Source organism: Rhea americana, unplaced genomic scaffold, assembly GCF_003343005.1.
Source record: "Rhea americana isolate MKP2758 unplaced genomic scaffold, rheAme1 scaffold_53, whole genome shotgun sequence".
Classification (NCBI taxonomy): domain Eukaryota; kingdom Metazoa; phylum Chordata; class Aves; order Rheiformes; family Rheidae; genus Rhea; species Rhea americana.
The window spans coordinates 4,417,639-4,440,719 of NW_028186679.1; the positions used below are offsets into that span (position 1 = coordinate 4,417,639).

At 37.7% G+C, this 23,081-nt stretch overlaps 1 protein-coding gene across 1 annotated transcript in view; it reads right to left on the reverse strand.

Moving 5' to 3' along the window:
* PLXDC2 (plexin domain containing 2) overlaps positions 1-23,081 on the reverse strand; it is a 272,894-nt gene that overhangs the window by 32,521 nt on the left and 217,292 nt on the right. Inside the window, exons 8-10 of the mRNA XM_085318355.1 lie at positions 21,786-21,881; positions 20,735-20,816; positions 891-951 (exon numbers count right to left, since the gene is read on the reverse strand). Of these exons, the coding sequence (XP_085174481.1) occupies positions 891-951; positions 20,735-20,816; positions 21,786-21,881 (239 nt within the window). The remainder of the gene's footprint in view (positions 1-890; positions 952-20,734; positions 20,817-21,785; positions 21,882-23,081) is intronic.

Sequence of the window (23,081 nt, forward strand, 5' to 3'; positions counted from 1 at the left end):
CCTGAGAATAAAAAGAGAATTTGCTTTTCTAACTAAACACTTGCAGCTACATTTTGCCCTTAGTTTCACCTGACACTACACTTCAGAAGGGCTATGTTGCTGAAACTCAGGACAGAATTTGGTCCTTTCAGCCAAAATGGAAAATACGTTACTTTTTATGGCTACCAGGAGATTAAGTCTCATAAATTAATTTGTTCCTATTACCACAATCCCCAAATGAAAAAAAAAAAAACAAAAAACACTTTTCTAAAAGAAGGACACTGGAAGAGAACCACCAATTCGATATTTATAAATGTGACTTGAAAATGAACTGCTCTGGTTCAGGAGTAACCGAGTGCCTCTTTTTCGGGAAATCTATAATCAGAGAATCAATCCACCATTACCACAGTTGCAATCTTCTTTCTCTTGCTGCCTCCTTATGAAAGGAAACCTGAATGTCTTGCATTAAAAAAAAAAGTCTCTACTAATTATCTATAAAACTTCTTCGGTACTAAATGATTTGGACAGACTTCATAACTAAAATGCAAGATACGCAATGTCTGTTTATCTCTTGAGACTACTCTGGCAGCGGGTTTTCTGAGGTGAAGAACATTAGAGCTTCTTCCCTTCTGGCAAGAATCAGAGATCGCAGAGAAAAACATTGCAAGGGTATTGTTCTGGGGAAGGCTTTCTGGCACTTTTAGTTTTTATTTAAAGTATTTTCTGAGAGATAAGATTTTTACTTTGTGTCCATTTTATTCCTTCAAATGAAAAGGGAAATTGCTTAGACTATTTTTCTTTAATATAGCTTAATAATAACATCAACACTGAATGATGCAGACAAATATAGCACGTGTCTGACCTTGAAACCCTGCTTCATAATTTGAAGATAATGTAAACTACTCACATACCTCTTCAGGGCAGCCACTGTCTACCCAGTCTTGCCGGTGACGGTCAAATCCACTGGAGCATCTTTAAATAAGGAAAGGGATAGAAATTGTCCAGGTAGAAATAGGAGAAAAATAAGATCAAGGAAGGATGGGAGAGATAGAAAGTGATAATAAGTAAATGCCATGGTTTATTTTAAAATCTGTATGATTTGTTGGTTTTATTTTCATTCAAGAAGCTCTTCCTATACTATAAGTCAATCATTTAATTCATTTCAGTGAAAGATCTTTCTGTGGATGAGTTTGCTCAYTTCACTGTCTTTTAATAAGACTAAGTAGAAGAATAAGGTCACTACTATGGTTAGCTGCATTTGAGTGGTAATTTTTGGTTCTCAGTAAACTGAAAGATGCTAAGACATGCCAAGTGCTACACCACTTCAACCAAGTTAGGGAAACAGTCCACTATGAGGACTCCTGGAAGAGTGGAATCATTTTTATAGGAAGAAAAAGGATGTAAGCAAATGTAACACCTCATGAGGGATTATAAGCTCCTCTGTAATATTATTCTGAGCAGAATCTACACCTCTGATGAAAGGTTTTGAGAAAATGTTGATTCTTTTATTAACTATTTTTGTATTGATTGTCTTTCCACAATCTGCAAAGTTACTAAAAAACCCCAGCCCTAACAGATGCCATTTATCACTTATTTTGCAGCAGCTGACTTTTCTGAAAACCTATTGCAGGAAAGAAGATAAATCCTCAAAMCAGAAATGTTTCCTAGTGAATAACAGAGCCCTCCTTCCCAATGCACAGGAACGAAAGCCACAATGAGGAGCGTTTTATTCGCCCTCATTGAGTGGTGAGTGAATGAGTGTTGTATGGGAGATCAGCACTGCTGTCTGAAACTTTGGGGTCTTTTGCCTTGAAAAATGTTTGAGAAAATAAGGAGAATCTTGTAAGTAGAAAGAAATGATGAAATTCCAGTTACCAACAGAACATAATTTTTGGAAGTCTCACCTCCCATCATTCTCTGAAGTTTGAAGAGCTTTAATAGTAACTCCTATGTGCATCTTGAAGGAGAACTACTCCAATTTTCAGATGTACTGAAAACTCTCAGACCCATTACATTTCAATGATACCACTCTGACTGAAACCTAATGGGTTTGTGGGTATTTGCTACATCTGCTACATCCCTAAATTTAAAAATGATATCAAGTCACTCAATGTTTTCTTACAGAACAGAGACGATTACTGCCACTATAGATCCACGCTAACACAGGCCCAATAGCACTTAGACCTAGCAGGGATAAACAAACTTTCATCTTAGATTTTATCTTGAATCTAAATGGTGTCAAAGTTAGTCTCCAAAGATTAAATGACCAGAAACTGATCCTAGATGCACACAGTCACAGTTCAGAAGTCTCCTCTGACAAACTACTGAAATACAGTGGCAGGTAACTTTGCAGGGGTTGGTTTTTCCCCGAGAATTAATAAAATATGAAAAGATCCCTGCCACATGCGGGACTTGGAACAGTTATTGCAAACATGGGAAACACTATTCAGATGACTCTGTCACAAAGAAAAGCACCTAAAACTTTGGACGTTGTTCATTTAACATCTTCTAATGATGAAATGGTGAGTTCAGACAATATTATTTTAAAATAGTTTTATCAGGAACTAGATATGTTTGGCTCCGAGCAAACCTATTTGAGGCATATGTCACCAAAAGGTCAGCCATAGAGGATACCGTCATTGCTGCATCACTGAGTCAGAATTCTGTAAACTCTCATTCCAGTGTACCACCCACGCTACYGATTACATTTTTAACACTTTCATTTGATGATAATTTCCTGTTGCCATTAAAACATTGGAGCAGATTTGGTTAGCCATTTATGCCATCTGTCAACATAGCCATTTTATAACAACTTCATTTTCAAGTGATGACCCAAAACTGCTCCTGGTAAAGCAATAACAAAGATGTTCTAGGGAATGAAAAGAGGGACATTTCTGAAAAGTAAGGAATTCTGTGATTTCTGTGGAATTCAGCAATACTGATTCAGGGATTAAAGGGAGAATTAAAGCATTTGCAATTATAACAATGAACATCTCGTGTAACTAATACAGCTGAGTCTGGAACATACATAGAAAAAAGATGTCAGAATCCTTTCGGCAAGCTGTACATAGCTAGAAAAGTGACAGAATATCATGAGATCTGCCAGATGCCATTTACCTCTATTTGGCAGAGAATATTTAAATGACATGAAGTGCCCATTTAGTGCATGAGCCAAGCCTCTGTACTTTTTATCTTTTAAGAGAGTTCACTGAGAATTAATAACAATAATTATTATTAGTAAGTCAGATGTCCCTTGATAGAAGATTCATCAAGGTTTAATCCATAAAAGCTACAAACATAATGAAAAATGATAGTAAGGAAAAGGACAAATCTGTATGGAAAAATCTTTTCACTAAGTTGAGCTAGAATAAATTATCCATTAGGATAATTAAAAAGCACAATGCATGTCTTTTATACCAAGCATTCCCTAGGCTTCCCCCCCGCCCCCACCCAGGATATCTGTAGCAGCGTATAAACAATGGATTTCTGGGCATTCCAGAGATTTCAAATGATTTCATAAATACTAGGTAAAGTTTTTTATTCAGATCAGTTATATTACTTATTGACTCCTCTAAATGAAAGGTTGACCTGGAAAATTAAACAGAAAACTGWATAGACTGAACCATTTCCTGTTGTTACTTAATCAGGAAGACCCATCACATTAGGAACATGCAATCATGCTTCTAACTTAACTATTTGATTTTATAAAAGAAAATTTATAGAGTATACAGAGTATACAGTATGTAGAAAATATACAGTACTTTAAAGTGGAATTTCTTCCCAAGCGAGGAAGATAGGAAGTACAAATAAAAGTAGTGGAAGCCTTGATCTTAGTATCTGTCCAGCTGAAAAAACAGAATCATAGAGTGATACTGGGAGAAAGAAAGATATCAAACACTATCTTTCTGTTCAGCCTGGSTTTGCTTCCCTTTCTTTCAGAACAGGCTCCATTTTGATTCCTCCATCCTTTGAATATCACTTTCTTGTCACATTGTGCTGCCTGTATTTTCCTGTCTTTGTTATTTTCCACTTACCCTTGCCACAAATGCAAAACTTGATCATAACTCAAAGTATTTATGGAGTTCACAGAAGTGCCTCTGTGAGTGACTGTGGTATGAATTTGTAAGGTACTTGAATGGTATTTGTGTTTATCCTCTAATAGGATAACAGACATGCATATATTTAAATTAAAGAATAAATGTGTACCCTGTATTTTCCCTATACTTAAACATAGTGCTTAATTAAACTGTATTTTTGAATAGCTGGAAGAGGATTTGACTCTACTTTGCTTTTACATGGTCTTCTCTTGATAAACTAAAATGAGTTGTTCAATAAGAGGATTTAAAACAGACAGTATTGCAAACAGATTGTACTATTTTAATGTTTATAAAAATTCAAATATAATTACTATGGCACAGTTAATACTTGATGCACTATATCTGTGTCTGCAGTACTGAATACCTTCATCAYAGAATCAGTAAGGTTGGAAGGGACTTCTGGAGATCATCTAGTCCAACCTCCCTGCTCAGCAGGGTCACCTAGAGCATGTTAGACAGGGTTGCGTCCAGGCAGGCCTTGAATAGCTCCAGAGAAGGAGACTCCACTACCTCTCTGGGCAACCTGTCCCAGTGCTCCGTCACTCCCACAGGGAAGAAATTCTCCCTCACGCTCAGGCAGAACTTCCTGTGGTTCAGTTTCTGCCCATTGCCTCTTGTCCTGTCACAYRGRACAACTGAAAAGAGTTTGTCCCCGTCCCCTTGACACCCTCCCTTCAGGTACTTGTACACATTGATAAGATCCCCCCTCAGTCTTCTCTTCCCCAGGCTGAAGAGGCCCAGCTCTCACAGCCGTTCCTCATAGGGCAGATGCTCCAGCCCTCTGATCATCTTCGTAGCCCTACGCTAGACCCTCTCCAGTAGCTCCATGTCTCTCTTGTACTGGGGAGCCCACAACTGGACACAGTACTCGAGATGAGGCCTCCCCAGGGCTGAGCAGAGGGGCAGGATCACCTCCCTCCACCTGCTGGCAACATTCCTCCCAATGTAGCCCAGGAGACCACTGGCCTTCCTGGCCACAACGGCACATTGCTGGCTCATGGTCAACTTGATATCCACCAGCACTCCCAGGTCCTTCTCTGCAGAGCTGCTCTCCAGAAGGTCAGCCCCCAGCTTGTACTGGTGCCTGGGGTTATTTCTCCCTAGGTGCAGGATCCTGCCCTTGCCCTTGTTGAACCTCCTGAGGTTCCTCTCTGCCCAACTCTCCAGCCTCTCCAGGTCTTTCTGAATGGCAGCACAGCCCTCAGGTGTGTCAGCCACTCCTCCCACCTTGGTATCATCAGCAAACTTGCTGAGGAGGCACTCTGTCCCCTCATCCAGGTCACTGATGAAGAAGTTGAACAGGATGGGACCCAGTACTGAGCCCTGGGGGATGTCACTAGCCACAGGCCTCCAACCAGACTCTACACCACTGATGACGACCCTCTGAGCTCTGCCTTTCAGCCAGTTCTCAATCCATCTCACTGTCCACTCGTCTAACCCACACTTCCTGAGCTTTTCTGGGAGGATGTTATGGGAGACAGTGTCAAAAGCCTTGCTGAAGTCAAGGTACACACCGTCCACTGCTCTCCCCTCATCTCCCCAGCCAGTCATTCCATCAGAGAAGACTATCAGATTGATTGGTTAAGCAGGATTTCCCCTTGGTGAATCCATGCTGGCTACTCCTGATCACCTTCTTTCCCTCCACATGCCTGGAGATGACATCCAGAATGAGCTGTTCCATCACCTTTCCAGGGATGGAGGCCTACAGTTGCCTGGGTCCTCCTTCTTGTCCTTTTTGAAGACTGGAGTGACACTAGCTTTCTTCCAGTCCTCAGGCACCTCTCMAGTTCTCCAGACTTTTCAAAGATGATGGAGAGCAGTCTGCCAACAACATCCRCYAGCTCCYTCAGTACCCATGGGTGCATCCCAACCGGGCCCATGGATTTATGGATGTCCTGCCAGCCCAGAAGGTCTCTAATCCTTTCCTCCTCAACCAAAGGAAAGTCTTCCCTTCTCCAGACTTTCTCCCTCACRTCCAGGCTCTGGGATTCATGAGGGCTGCCCTTAGCAGTGAAGACTGAAGCAAAGAATCATCTTGTTGCATACCACTGAAAATYTGCAACATACAGGTGAGGATGAAGAGGATCACAGGGATTAGTGGCAGAAATCCTAGCAGGTAATCTGCAAGCTGATGATAGTTCCATAACTTTATAAAACAGAAAGTATGACGGAAAAATACAGGTCCATGTTCTGTAAAGTACTTACTCAATATCATGTAAATGAAGAAGTGAAAAGAAAACAGCTGTTATTTTACAGTAAAAGAGACTGAACATGGTTTAGATTCAATATTTCTTACTCTGATGCAATACGTGAATAGGCAATAAGAAATAAGGACTCCCACAGGGAATTCTTACTTTTGGAACAGACTAAGAATAAAACTGGTCTAGAAGAGGTAAATGTTATTTTCAGTTCAACTAGAATGAAAGAAAAAAGAACCCTAGCTAAAGTGAGATTTGGCAGAGTTCTGATTAAAGAAGAATGGAAGGATATTTTCTATAAAATCTTAACATCAGTTAAAACAACAAAAGAAACCTGCTGAAAAGRAGATAAAGAATGAAAAAAAAGCTTTCACTAAAGGCTCTACTTTTAATAATTACAAGGAAAAGAGAGAGTAAGATGGGCCCAGAGACAAATTTAGGAGATTATGGTATCAGAATTTACAACAGAATCAGCAGAAAATAATAACAACCAACTATACGTTCTCTTGGAAGAAACCACACTGAAATTAGTCTCTGATACTAGATTACATTCATCACTGACTTTTGTATTTTGTGCATTTATAACTGCACAAAGTAGGTATAAACCACTAATAGCAACCGAAGTTGGCAGCGAATTCTGATTTATCAGCATTGCATATCTGTTTCGCACACACGCAAATGGTTATCCAGGGTCATGGGAAAGAGGAATGATGCTCTGAAGTGTGTACTTTACACTCTGGCTAATGATCTGGGATAGTACAATTAATCTGCCTTTCTCATCTTTACATGATTATCTGAAATATATTCTATCTTTGAGAGAATTTTGAAATTTTCTATCTTTGATTATTCAACAAGATCTTTTTAATATTTAGGGTGTGTGCTCCCATGATAATCTTACACTTATTCCCACCATTATATGACACATTTCCCTCTGGTAAAGAAATAAAAGCGAGAGGCTAGTATTGTGAAATCTACTTTATGGTCATAAACTCTAAACTGACATCCTCAGAAGCAGAGCTGAGGCTCACATAGCCAGTGCTTTGTCTCATATCTTTGAAACAGAAATATGAAGGTCACCTTTACAGAAAATACTTCCTTCTTCAGTATGAGGAAATGGAGCATAAGAGAAATTAAGTGATTTGGCTGAAACAACAGAATTCTGTAGCAGAATTCAGARTTAAGCCCAGATCTTCTGAAAATCAGACAAGTATGCATTAATCCACAGCTCCTGTGCATCCCATAATACAGACAGGAGTTGAGAGGATCATAAAAAACATCAAGTCTTGTGTGGCATGAACCAAGGCACAGATCTCATTCATACATTGGYCAAGTTCCTGTTTTATTTTATTTTTTTGGTATACTTCCACAGGGATTTTGTTYCTTTATAAAACTCACTGATAACATCAGCAAATAGCACAGACCCCATGACAGGATGAAGACACTCTGTTGCCTAGATATACTAAGAAATAGAGATTTTCTTATTACTGTTATCATGCATGAACTCACAACAAATGAGCAATTCTATACAGGGCTATTTCAGTATCAGTGGGCATCAGCATGGGAGCTGCTAGAAGAAGAAATGCTGGGATGTTTTGGTATGGGCAGGCTACGTTACTGCTCCTGTTGTGTCTCATCCACAAACGTCAAAAGACTAAGAAGGCAAAAGAAGTAGAAGCTATAACAGAAGAGAGAGACATAATGTGATAAACTGACTACATAAGCCAATATTTAAGATGTTTATAAGGAATGTCAACAAACAAGGAGAGCCTTCTGCATAAAGAATACACAGTTTTGAAACTGTATATTCCTACTAGTGCASTTGTGGAAAGCATGGAAGAATTAGGATCACAAAAAAAATCTATGGTATCATACTGTAACATCTACTGTAAAGTCTCAGTGAATTATTCAGCAAATAACTGAAGAAAGWAAAGAGCCTGAATTGTCCTGTAACTGGCTATGTTCAAAAGATCTTAAAGTTCAGAAAGGTGTTTCCCAAATTAATGTGCTATTCATTTCCCATGTTTTCTCCAAAAATGAGTCAAATTCTGAAGGCAATATTCAACAAGAACAGTCCACAAAACAAATTACTGAAGAATTACAGAACATTTGGGGCTCATCAGTTTCCTCATTAATTGTACATATTAATATATTAATTGTGGTATCTGGTGAGAAACAAGGGGTTTCATTAATGCTATATGATAATGCAGATATTGGAAAGTTAGTGGAGATGAGTTAAGGTGGGAAACTACAGATAGAATGGTGTATAAAAAGCCTCAATGTGTAGGAAGAATAGAGAGAGAACTTCATTTTTTTCCCTGAAACTGGGACTACTTCCCAAAGGAAATATTACAGATCCCCCCTGTTTGGGCCATTGGAAAGAACAACTATATATGCTATAGTGAATTGGTAGGCAATGTTGAGTAATTAACCAGTTTGCCTTAGCAGTTCTTCATCTCAGATTTTCCAAATTTTATGAAGAGACATACAGATTTTAGGCTTGCCTAAATAAAAATTTCTGGCAGATTTATATAGAAGTATATCTACAGGAGTATGTATAATTTAAAATACTGTGCTTAAAAAAAGCTTTTTCATTTCTGGCCTTTCCTTAAAATAGATCAGCATGACTTCAGTGATGCTGAAGTTATTTTGAGGAGCACAACTATAACTTCTTTCCAGAAACACTAACCTGTTAAGACTATTGTGATACTTCTGGCTATTTCTCTACTAGTAAAATAAACATACCCAGAAATGTTCCTTGGCACTGAGGATTACTGGCACAGAATGGCCTATGGTTGAACAAGTAAACCTTTTCAACCTTGAAAAGAAGGAGACTGCATGTAAATTGCTGATTGGGAATAATCCCTGGAACAGTCTAACTCCTGCACCATGCCTGGAAACTGTTCTGGACAGTGCTCCTGGGCACAGACTGAAATCACGTCGGGGAACACTGTCACAATTTAATTGCATAGACAATCACTTTCAAATGCCCTGGAAGCTTCCCACGCTGCATTTAATTTTACATGTAATTCTATGTCAAAAAAAAAAAAAAAAGAGTACAGGGAGATGCAGTAACTACAGTTGTGCAGGTGATTGTGTTTGACTGCTGAAGTGACCACTAAAGAAATCTGACTCAGACTGTCACTCTACATTATATTTGCAGTGAAACAARCAAAAAATTTGATGGTGTGCAAAAAAAAAAAAAACTTTTCTAGTAAACAAGAATTGCTTTATTTAAATCTAAAGCACTTGCAATGACAGCAAAGGAAATGAAGAGTGTGATAAAACTGGTGGAAGGCAGGCATTCAACTACTACATAGTAGTAATAATTATTTTCATTAGAAGTACCTTCTTTACATATTTGGTCCATAAACCAGGAGAAATGTTGTTATAGAGCCTGACTGTTTTCTTAAGAAACTAAGCATCTACTTGCATTTTTCTCTTAGCTTCCAAGGCTTTTACTCTCCAGAGTTGAAACTCTGCATACCCTGCCACACCTTGGTTTCAGGAGCAGTAGGCATGCATAATTTTAAAATGCCATTAGGGGAATAGAMCAATCAACTTCTAACTTGTTTAGTAATCCAGGAATAGTACTTAGGATGAAATAAGAAATGGTATACGATTATTAACAGAGAGCAAGATGAATAAAAATCTGAATAGCAGTTTGGAAAATGAAGGTAACTTTTCCAGACAATCTCAGACAAATTAATGTCAGATAGGCTAAGGAAAAATTAACAAATTYCAGAGATGTGAAACAAAGGTGAGTTGGGAGTTTCCACAGACAAAAGTCGAAAGAACAGCCTGAGTGCCAAGAAGCCAGTAACCTAAATAAACATTATGTTACAGATGCATACAGTATGTTCACATCTGATTATTTTAGGCTAAGGTATTTTACAATAACACTACAAAAGAAAGTTTTGGGACCCTGATTGCATTCCTCTGTCTGTGAATATGTGCTGATACGGAGGAGATCCCCATCTGCAGATACTCAAACACTGAAACTGTCTCTAAATTTAGGTAAGCAAGAAAAAATTCTTTCTTAATCGCTGGCTTTCCTCTCAGTTTCTTTGAAGCAATCTTTACTGTTSAGTTTAAGTAACTATCTATCTTCTTTTCATATTGGTTCTCATTTCCATTCTGTATTCACCTAATCATCAGCAGCATACATTTCACATTACTGTGGAGTATTGTATARTGTCACCTTCCATCAGCTAAGCAGGAATATACTTGAATCCACCCTTGCTTGTAGTATAAGCTATCAATGTWAGAAACAAACAGATAAAAATGAAGCCAAGCAGAAACAAATCGGAGGCTGCCGAAAACAGTGTAGCTCTACCAGCAACTGACCATCTAATCCCAGAGCAAATGCAGGTTTAACGGAGAAGGACAACGCTCACTGTTGTGACTTTAACATTCCCCAGGAAGCACAAACAATGCAGAACAGAGTCCGAACTCTGCTCTACCAAGGTTTCAGGGATTCGTGGCTGGCATGGAAGTTACAGTTCGAGGTACAAGTGGCTCATCAAAGACTGAGTGGAGATATGTCTTATTGTTCTAATACAATAAATGAACAATACTAATATGGAAAAAAACCATGAAAGAAGCTTATATAGAAAAGAGCTGTGCTAAGTACCTTTTTACCTAGTGTTTTGCTAGTGTGGTACCTTGGCTATGCCTATGAAATTAAACATGGAAATTAACATAGTATTTGTGATCTTCCTTCCAAAATGAATCCAGAAACATAAATACTTTAAAACATATGTATAACAGATGGATATCTGCTTTTCTTCCTCTCAGTGGGATTTAAGTATTTAACTGTCCTCTGTTTTTTTGATAACTACTTTCTACATTTGTAACAAAATACTTTAGGAATGTGATGTATTTAACACATCTACATAAGACATATTTTACTTTATAGTCTTAAAGAAGCCCAGGCATTTTTGCATTGACTGCAGCCAAACTGTGTTGCAAAACTATGTAACCTAGAAACRTGCGCAGTGGATAATAAAGGGATTTTCTAAGTTCCAGAAGACAAAGCAACATCTCTGGCAATGTAAGTAGCAGCTAGTGAAAACATTCACAGATTTCAAAAGACAAATTATATAGTCAGAAAAAAATATAGTATAAGTCAGTGATGTGGCTTAAATGGGTCACTGTGTTTATATCTAGATTAAGGAACTTGAAAATGCATCCCAGGTCCAGAATTTCACAGAAAAAATCATCTCAGTGAGAAGGATTACAATTTCAGAGTGAAACTGCATGTTAATGTATATGTTAAGCAATTTGTGTCCATTTTCTAGAAGTAAATTATAGCTTTGTAACTCAGCCTTGCATTTGTCAGAAATCTGCGTCAACAAGGTGCAGACTTGTCCTCATGTTATTCTGAGTTATTCAGGAGAACAAAGCAAAACAATAACTTATGTAAAGGTCTGTAACAAATGCTACAGCTGTAACAAAACTGGCTAGTTTCTGTATGAAAACAGGATTTAAATTCAATAGTGTAGGTATCAAACCTATGAATAGTAGGACACAGGTTTAGCTCAGTTGGTTAGAGCATGGTGCTGCTGATGCCAAGGTTGTGGGTTCAGTCCCCATATGGGCTGCACTGAGGGTTAGACTAGATGACCTCTAGAGGTCCCTTCCAACCTTATGATTCTATGATACTCTCATAGCTCTCTAGCTTGAGGCTACTGATCAGTGAGAAGAAAGGAAGGCAAAGGAATGAAGGCCATAAGAGTAAAAAATGCTAATACTATATGAAAAAACTCAGATTTTTAGACTTTACAACGAAAAAGGAATCTGTATAGCTCTCATGAGGCATCAGCTTTGAATCAGGCAAGAGGATGAATCTACTCTAGTGGATCCCACACCACGTTTAATCAATTGGCTGGTCTTGCTCTGATGTGTTCTAGGCCTCTGAGAACTACTGTATCTTCACTGCAATTCTGTGTCTCAGGATTATTTTTTTTTTGGTCTATTTGTATTAATCAAAGYGACTGTATTGACAAGCTGTGCTCTAGGGCATTTAGAGAAATTCCACAGTAATTTCATGGARTCCAGCTACTGATAAGTTGTACAAAATCATCCAAGTAGTAAAAAAGCTATTTATCTGCTATTTATCTATAGATAGATTTCAATCACATCTATAGATAGATCGTCAATCTCAATGAAAAACTAACTTATCTGGCGGGAGGCAAACTTTAAGCAAAACCATGCCAAGWACTCATGGTCCTGTATGTTCTATAATCATATTTTTAAATTAAACACTTCAGTCTCACTCAAGCTTACACTGTCTTCAAAACAGAGCTGCCATCCTACTTGAGAAGATCTACCTCTACAATCTTATAAAGTTTCTTTCATCATATCTCAGCAATATATCACTGGACTYGCTCTGTTTTGAGAAAACGCTTTTTTCACTAAGCACTTCTGTGCCACTTTCTTTTCTTCTTTACTCTCATCAGGTTTGCCAGGCATACGAAATTCTCAATTATTGAATGCTATTTTCCTAACAGTTTCTTGCAGTTCATGCATTCAAATTAGCTTGTCAAATTACGAGAAAGCAGTTTGGAAAGGATTTGAAGAAGTTGGGTGTGGAACAATTTTCTGCTCAATAAAGTATAGATCTAGTTATCCTATCATTCTTATCAGTAAAATATTGAGGCCGACAAATTTACAGATTTATTCTTGATATATTTGTTGCTCTTGATTAAAAAGACCTAGTTCTGTCTCAACACACTTTTAAAATAGAAGAAATATATGATGCGTCTTACGCAGAGCAGAATCTGACAAAGGGCCAAATTTCTGCTCTCAGGCTCCTCRTAATTTCAATGTGAATTGCTTCATAATTGGGGAATAAACAGTAAACTAGTWAGAAAAACAATATTGACATTACTCTTCACTTATCACAGAGCAGATTTATCTAATTCAATAAATTGCTTGTTAAGACCCAGGTGTTAGGACTCTGTCATGTTTTCATATAAAAACTCCAACATTGAAGTACTGCTGTTAGTGGAATACAAATTCTACAGACAGGCTGAATCTGGGCACATTTGTTTCACTTTGCCTGAAGCAGCAGTAGGATGATCAAATTCATGAAGTTTACACATTCATAGAACTGAACACATTCTGCACAATGTTTTAAATTGCTAGTCCTTCTAAAACATTTAAAATGAGATTTTCCTTGTCATTTATATATGAATCTATTACATAGATTGGATTATATATACTCCCTCTGGTGGTTTACTTAATCTATGCAAATGTCYCTGTGTGTGTGTGTGCGTTTTATTTATATGTGTGTAATTCAAAGACTAAGATACTGTGGCTGACTTTATAATAACAGTATGCTACTATCAGTTAAATGATGCGTATAAATTAGTAAGTCTTCCTTCCATCTTTTAATTAGGAGATGAAATATGCAATACTCCTAAAGCAAACAAGTAAAATTAAAACCTCAAATAGTTAAAAAGAGTTTGTAAAAGTGAGCATTTTAATAAAATTTTGTCTCTATGATCAACTGCTTATGATTGTGGAGACAGAAAGGTCTCCAGATCTTCTGGTTACCCCTCCTCTACATTATACTAAGTATTTGCCACCTTGTACTGCAGCACCCAGACTTGTCAGATCACCCATCAAACCAACAGGAACTCACGTTTTATGCTTCCTGTGAAATTTCGTTACCTAAGAAGATCTTCCAGAACTTCTGAAGAGTGTATTTGTAACATATGAGCTTAAAACATATAGATTTCAAAAAAAATTTTTTTTGAAGAACTTGATCATTTYGGTAAGATAACCAGAAGGGCTTAGACCAAAGCATGTCATACTACATGTTCAGTGTGCAATTAAGCTACTGTATCTGTACTGTCAGCTGATGAAGATTTTSAGTCCTGATCTCTTCCACTGCTTTTCCTTGTTAGCTATTGGAATCTATGGCCTTGATTATGGCCACAGCTATCATACAAAAGTGAGGAAGAATTAGCTAAAAGTAAGCTGTGTGCTGAGAAACATCCTGTGCTTCTTATTGCTATTTGTTTTTTCTAAATCAGGGTTTTTTATGCAGACAGACTATAGCATACTTATTTTTGTGGATAAAAGCACAAATAATAGGCACACATAATTCTACAAGGGATGCTTAGTACATCTTATAAATATTTTTGATCATATGAGATTATTTATGATACTTGATCCAATGCAGTTTATATGAAAATAGGTCTGTTCAGAAGGGATATACAGAACAACAAACAAAAACCCAACCCTTTTCCTGATATTAAAGTTGTCCAGATATAAACTCAGATTTAAAAGTTAAGTAAATATATTTCCAATTTCTATCTAAAAGAAGAATAAACAAACAAGAAATTTCAAGCTTGCCCAAAGGTTCAGAAGACAAGTAATAGGCAACAATTTTTGCCTCTCAATTACCATAAGGGTACCATGGACAAATGTCATTTCATATTTCAGTTCTATTTTTTTTTTTTTTTAAGAATTATGCATGTCTAAAGCTTTTCCCTTTACCCCTTTCCAGGTAATCAGGAGGGAATGCAAAATAACTTGTTTCCTTATTACCTGTTCAGATGAGAGTAGTGATTATAATAATAATAAATTAGAGATATAAAGACTTAAATTACATTATTGCTGCCCTTCCCAGACACACTTCTGATTTTTTGCTTTGCTCAGAACCCAGTTGATAAAAACAACAGTTGCTTTACGGTTTACACAACTGCTACCGCTAACTGGTCTTCATGATTAATCATTGAAAGGAAATCTATCAAAAATGGGATTCTTTCATCATTTAACTCAGCGTTGTCCTAAGGGTACAAGAGGCTTTGGGGGTGGTACATCCACCCACAGAGTCAGAGTAACTCTGCATAGTGTGCACAAAAAGCCCTGTCTCACCGATACACAGAAAATCCAGCGCAGGAACTTGTTTGCGGGAGCTGAGACCTGGAGTCAGTGCCACGCTCTGCGGGAAACCGCTGCCAGGCTGCAGAGGAGCTGCTCAGGGCTGGATTCCTGAAAAGGGCACACGCTTCGAGGCTTGCGYTAAGCACCTCGCCACCCCACGAACACCCACTCAGGGGATGACGTGCCTTCAGGGACCTCGGTTCAGTTACCACCTCTGCCTCCACGAATCTCTAACCAGTGGGGCATCCCTGTTATAGAAAGGGTGTAGTAATGCCTAAACACTGAAACTTCACGGGGCTCAGGTACTGCACATTCAGGCACCTGCAGGCATTCCTTCAGACAAACAGATTTGACCCCTAGATACCTTTTTGGTCTGAGATTCTTATATCCCGATTTCTGTGAAAAGGTACTTTTACTACTGCGCTCTTCTTCAGCATAACTTCCTTTGAAAGCYGAAGTAAGTCAATCGGGTAAATACTCTTGTGAATCTACCCAATAGGCTTTCAGGTGCCACTGGCATGAGGCAGCTAGGTCTGAAGATTTAAAATTTGAAYATAGGTACCAAGAGTGACAGATGAATAAAGGTATTGTCTAAACTGTTCATGGCTCTTGTCCTTAGTCCTTTAGCGCTTCAGTTCCCTAGCTCCAATATCAGGATGCTAGTACCACACTGAACCAGAAGGACATTTTAAGGACTGAGAGACACTTTTATTCTGTAGTAGTGAAGAGTGAAAGATATAAAAACAGAGTCTCCAGCCTGCACAAAATGCAGGACTGTGCCCTTTATGTGCRTGTTTATTTCTGAACTCACTGAAACATCACTGCCAAAATCTGAGACCTTCCTTAAGTTCATCAAAACAAAAATCAGTATCAACAGAATACGAACATAAATCTTTTCAAAGCTTTGTATGGAGGTAGCTTTTAAAAAATTCCTTGATCTGTTAGTCATCATATTTCCACAGTAATTTAGTGCCAGTTCTTCTTTAACAAAAACTATTTATTTCTTGACCAATGAACTTCAAATATTTCCAAAGAAACTCATTATTTCACTAGTGTGAGCAAACTGTACAAATTGAACCTGTAATGTAGTGGCAAAGTTACCCGTTAAAGCTTAAAAAAATTTTCCTTAAACATTACCTCTCCAACATGCATGCTATATCAAGTCTCCAGGGTATATAAACATTTTCAGAAGCAAAAAAGGTTATATAAATGGATCTAACCACATTGAATTCTCTCAGTTTCTACATGCTGGGAAGTTAGAGATAATGTAGAGAAAATAATCCAAGTTTCAGCCACAGATGACTACTATTTAACAGATGCTAAGTGTTTCTGGTGTTTTATAGACACATATCCTTGTCTAAGAGAAAGCTATGATACTGTCTTAGCTTATATATTTATGTATACTTAGTCTCTTTAACTTGTAGAATGGTTCTCCCTCATATATGGTTTAGTTTTTTTTTTGTTTGTTTGTTTTTTTTTTTTTTAATCCTTGGGGATCCTCCATCTGCTGCAGAACTTAAACGAAGGTGATGTGCCTTTGCTTCAGTCATGGTGCAACTGCATGACATAYGTGATTCTGGATTTCATAGTTAATAGTCTGACAATCCCTTATGAAAGCAAAACTGTGATTTAAGCTTGTTAACAGTAGCAGGAAAAGAGCATTTTGCTTTGAATCACCTACAGGAAGAACCCACCTCTCTCTACAGACTGTAGAATGGGCACACTAGCTGGGCTGAAGTTATGCATAGTAAAAAACCTGGACCAAAGCTATTTTCTTTCCAACACAGAATGCCCACATGGGGGAGTACAATTATTCTGCAGTGGCTCTGCTCGTCARTTTTCCTTGTGCAGTTAAGAATTTTAGATAAACTTTCTGTATTTCTAACAACTGTATTTTGTTGTGTGAATGATTCAATAAATAGTTTAAATTTAATGCAAGAGAAAAATAAAGGAYGCTGTTCTTGCTAAAAATATAGCTCTGGATATACGACATCATCATTTGTTGAGGAAAACAATGTTGAACAGGGTTGTAGAAATGAGAGAGTTATTTCCTGCTTGCTTGTTGTCAAGGGGGTTGTTGTCTCATCTGCTCTGGGAGATCTCACTTTAGTGATCTCCAGAGTGGTACTGCGGTTCTGCAGAAGGAACATCACTGTATGTGGGCCACGTCTCTGACTTTCATTGCTCTGTAACAGCCTCCTCTCTGCCAAAAAGACACTCTGCAGAGTTCAGAGGGAAAGATCAGTCAGTTGAGCGTTGCTACATTCCTTCCAGCAACCTTCCAGCACCAGGTTCAATGCTTTCTCCAGGCTTCTGCACCAAATGCTAATTACTTTCCAGCTCTGGGCTTTGCCTACAGGCATGGGATGCAATCTTGTGTGTGTCACTTCCTGGACCAGACTGACCAGTTTGCCACACCACTTTCCACTTTATAACTCAGAAGACTACTCATGCGTTCCTCCTAAGCATCCATTTCAGCTTGTTTCAAAACCTCCTCTGAGCATTCATTGTAARGTGAAGTGTAAATATTAATATTCTTTATATACAAAGCACTTCAGAAATGTCTAAGTTAACACTTCATGTAATGCTTTGCCCTTGTTTTTCCAAGAAATTTTATTCTGCTGCAGCAGAATAATGTTTATCACAACAGGAGATAAAAGTCTAGGGTGATTGTTTTACAAAGCTGGTGACTGAAGAGCAGTGACACACAGAAAAAGCTGGAGAACTGTGATGAAGGAATTATGGTTTTCCGCCCTTCAGGATTTTTAAACAGAACAGTCAGGTAGTCTTCCTGAGCAAGTGCTTCTTTACCATATGCAAAAAGAGCACTCTACCATAGCTAATTTATTCCTGAGGGGAGTAAAAACTTAAAGCAGCACTGAAGTAAATGATTCTGAGTACACTGTTGCAATCCAGACACACAGAATGAGTAAGAAGAAAATGCTTTTTCGTATGTCTCCCAAAAGTAAATTAACATCCTGAGGAACAGAAAAGTAAAAGAAGAGAGCCGCTGGTCTAGAAYGTGGACTAAAGCATCCAGAAGTGGTAGGAGGCAGCAGAAAATATTTCCAAGGCTAAGAGAGTAATGAGCCTGCAGCACAATGATCCTGTACTGTAATATACCCTAATTACCATGATGCTCAGTCTTCACATTTTGGAAAGCAAGTTGACTCTTTTCAYAAAATTTGCATCCACTTACTACTTTTGATCTATTTGTTGAAATAAGGTGCTAGTTTCAAAAGGTGGAGGAAAGAGGATCAAAGTTGGCAATGGAGCCTGCAAGAGACATATAGCCTTGTTTCTGGAAGAAATAAGGATTTAAAAGATCAAGTATAAAATCAGGCATAAATCAAGATCTCCAGTGGCCTAGAGTACATTTTTGGAGGTTTGGAAGACCCATTTGGACCAAGTCTTGAACAAATGGATCAGATCTCATAGCTCGTCCTGCTTAGGGCAGGAGGCTAGGGCAGGTGACTGCTCAATGAACCTTCCAATCTGAACTACTTTATGAGTCTATATACATTCCTCTATTTGCTTAAACCTGATGTTTAAGCAAATGACGAGTGATTTACTATCACTCATATTTATACAGGCAGATTGGATGGTATGACTTCTTTAAACTACTTGTGTACAAACCAGTACAATTCCTGTGTAGAGGCATAATCTTATTTTGCTCTTCTGGATCCATCTTTTTTTTTAAGGAATTAACTCCCATTYCAGCTCTTGCTGCTAGTCAAATAATGTACGAACACAGTCTGCATGAAATGAGAATCTCACTACTATCAGTAATGGTCTAATTAATAGCAATAAAACTGTTCTTTCTAGCTGCTGCTGCTCATCAAAGATACAACAGCGTTGCAGCACTATTGCTCTTTTCAGAAGCTGTTTGCAGGGGCTCACAGTAGGTTTGTCTTTGATTGCACTGTGATCTTTACACCCCAAAAAGGAAAAAGAAAAAAAAAAAGCAAGAAAGAATCGCTTGAAAAGACCTTAATTGAACAGAAATAGGTGTGTTAATATGGTATATTTTTCAGGGGTGAGTTACATTGCGGCTGTTGTGAAGAAGGAGGGGGCAGTCACGTATTTATTTAAATATATGGAGGGGAAAGCAGTGCAACTATATGCCTGGTGTTGCTTCCTGCTTATGGTGAAGGATAAAACTCTTTAGGTCGCCACAGTAATTTGTATTTTAGTGAGTGAATCAGATTTCCCGGCAGTTCTAGAATCCAGGAAGCTCTTTTCAGAAATTACAGAACAAAACAAAGAGTTTCTAGGTTCTCCTGTTCTTTACAAGAGGTCTAAATCTTACCATCTCTTCAAATCTTACCAGCTGTAMTTGAGTTTATCCAAAAAGAAGGGAGAACACTGGCTGCCACGTAACAGACTTTGCTCATAGTAAAGCCAACAGATACTCACTACTGCAACACTTACTAATGGAAGGAAGATTGAATAATGCCCAAACACAAGAAGCTAGCTAAAGCGCACAAGATCCATTCATGCTTACTTGGAAGAGTTTGCTACAGGTATGCTTATCCTTGAAGACACCTGCYGTATTTTATGTGAAATGATTTAATTTAGCTTTAATTCCACTCAAAAGGAGCTTTTTGTAAGACAAACTGAGAACAGGAAACATCTCTACTGACTTATTACCAGAGTAGAAGCTCAAGAAAAAGTAATGACATTGATAGAAAATTTCTAATTCTATGCCAGTTTCATCAACTATTTGGCAGTTCTTCCACATTCATTGCACAATTTTAGAATGCTAATAGCCTTTTCTTCTTTTGTTATGCATTCACTTTATACATAACATTTCTGAACCTAATCACTAGGGTTGAAAAACATAAACATAATAGATATCCATTATGATACTGCACTTTTCATCAGAGAACCAGTTTAAACTAATTCATGTTACCAAGGTCACTGACTGAAGAACTTTTCGGAAAAACTATGACCGTGGAGTTCCTATCTTGCTACTGGCCCTCCAGCTGCTCCCTGGATTCTACATGGTTCCAGCTATTGACTTGACTGCCATTGTGAAGGTGGTGGTGATAGGCTGAGGATACCCAATGTGCTCACTAAGCATGATAAAAGAAGTAAAAAAGAAAAGATTGAGTCTTTGCATGTGTTGTTTTCCCTACTGTTAAGAGAATAAGTAGCTCTTTATAGTTACATTGCCACCTGGCTTCTGTATGCGGTTAAACAATTTTTGACAAACAGGAATATAGGGAGAAAATGTGAAATTTAATTATGATTTGTATTTCCTTCTTTCCTTCAAAATGATTTTAAAGCAGAGTTAAGAAACAGACATAAGAGATTAACTCCTAAAACAACTGTCTTTTCTTGCCTAATTTCTTTGCCAAAGCGAAATGGGACAACGATGTGTTCCTAGTGATAGGGACTGAGGTATGTGCTCGTGTGAAAGTACGTATATAAACTTTATATATAACTCTTCTCTCTTATGAATCACCTATAGGCAAACTTTTGGGGTATCCTTTGAGCATAGCTGTACATCTAAGTAAAAAAACAAAYAAACAAACAAACAAAAAAAAACAGCTTTATTTTTACCTCTGGAGTTTACTGCACCAACTGCAGTTGAAGCCAATCTGAGCAGTGACACAGGGACCACAGCTGTTAAACTGGAGACAAGCTGGGAAGTACATAAACAAACAAATTATTACATTAGTCACAGAAACAATTCCTACAACAAATGCAAAAGAAGGATATATCTTCTGAAAATATATATTTAGGGAATCAACAGATTCACAGACATCCAAAATAACACAGCAAAACCAGTCTGTTACCATGTAGTGCACAACCATGTGCACAGAGGTACATTTTATCTGCAGGATTTCATTTGTATTCCATTTATAATAAATGTAATCCCATTTCCACAACTGGCCGGTCAGCTTCATAGCTAAACTTTTATCTTTCTGCTTAGTATTAAGCATTTTTTTAAACCTCTTCCTTCCCTGGCACCAGTGTTCCTGAGTGTAGCTATCATTCTGACATATGCAGATAATAAGACTGGCAGGAAAGTGTGCAAGAACTGTAATTAGATTAGAAAAAAAGGGAAGTAGTGGTTTCCAGTTTTTCACAGTAGAACAGCTAGCAGTTTAAACCTAGAGATTTCTAAACAATGTAGTTTTACCTTGGACAAAAGAAGCAAATGAATTGCAAAATGTGCTTGGGATGTTCCTTTGAAAAGGGATGCACTGTACACAGAAGTGTTTGTGTTTGCCTTGCAAGCATGAAAATTGTTCCTTTTCTTGAAGAAATAAATTTACAGGTGATRTAAGCAATCTTCTGAAAAATGATTTGGCACAGATTCCATTTATAACATAGTTGGAACCTATATATAGTTACCTATATAGGTAACTATAGGTATATAACTATACTATAGGTATAGTTAGTATACCTATAAACTAACTCGAGATAGAAGAGGATGCTTTGGATAATGCATCATCCAGCTGGGAATAAGTTTGAGAAAGGATAAATGAAACTATACACGATTCTAAATCCATAGGTAAAATAAAATATTTTAAATTTTGTTTGTGTGTGTGGTGGGGGGGGAGAGTATTCTCCCCAAATTTGGCTTCAGCCTGTGTTTTTTACTTACTGGGTAGAGGTATCATTTCAACAGCGGACAGATTGGTAATCTTTGACATCTGTAGCTCCACCCTGTGGTACTCATAAATTGTTCTTCTACGGACATCTACCAGGAAAGAAAAATAAAAATAGTTTCATAGTTTATTATTCTACTGTCTGTACCTTGTGAAAAACAGGGTATGTAATGATTGCTTACTGTACCTGATGTGCACATGGTACCAATTTTCCYCAAGGACACATTTTTAACTTTAGATGTCTTAAAGGAAAATGTTAAAAGATCCAGATGATAGGGAGTTTTTCACTTGAGGAACCATCAGAGCYGACAGACTAGGTACCCATCCCAACTAAAGGATTATGAAAATGCTGAGTGAGCTCTCAAGCATCTTATTCATTCATTTAGGCAGAAATTCTAGAGGGTATATTGCCAGACAATTTAAGGTATATGTCAGATACTTGCTTTCCTAAGATATTTCTCTCAAGAGAAATGCTTTATATGCTCAGTTTGTCACTTGTTGTCAAGATGTGCAAACGAAAGTGATTTCATTGCTTAATCAAATTTGTTAGCTACAAGCTAGTTCACATCCAAATGCACTAGCACAATTTTTTATATAACAAAAATATATTAAAGGACGCAAGTCAAGTCTTCCTAAACAGGCAATGGAATGTATAATCTTTACACAAGTTGATTGCACCTAAGTTTCTCAAAGCAAAAATTCATTACAGTCAATAAACTGTTCTTACGGGCTTTGAACACATAGATGACTGTATCCAAGCACAAGATATAATGATGATTTTTTGGTGTTCTAGATTCAAAATTACGTCCCTTTTGAAACTAAGGGCCTGCTAAACTTCATTTGAAATCAATGCTAAATACAATCAGAGATTTTCTGTGGAATCACTCCACAGGAATAAATAGCCCACACATTGACCAGAATAACCTGCCAATCCTTTTATGTGGCTGAGTCTAAGTGCAATGGAAGAAAAGGAATTATAAACAGCCACAAACTTAACCATAGTGGCAACCATAGGTTGCCAGCCGTGTATGACTAGGACACATGTTGCTTATTGGTATCAAGGCTGTGTTTCTGCAGCCTGAAGTGAGCGCACTTGAGCTTCCCAGCTGTTAGACAATYACATAGCATCAGAACAGAAGTATTTTTCACAATATCCTGGTAGACATTTTTCAGATAAAAAATTGAAACCTCAACTAAAATAAAGCAAGTAATAAATAATAATCCCTAAGAGGCAAAAAAAAGTACGCTACAGGCAAAAGAAAAGGTTTACTAGCAAAAGAGGGACAGCAAAC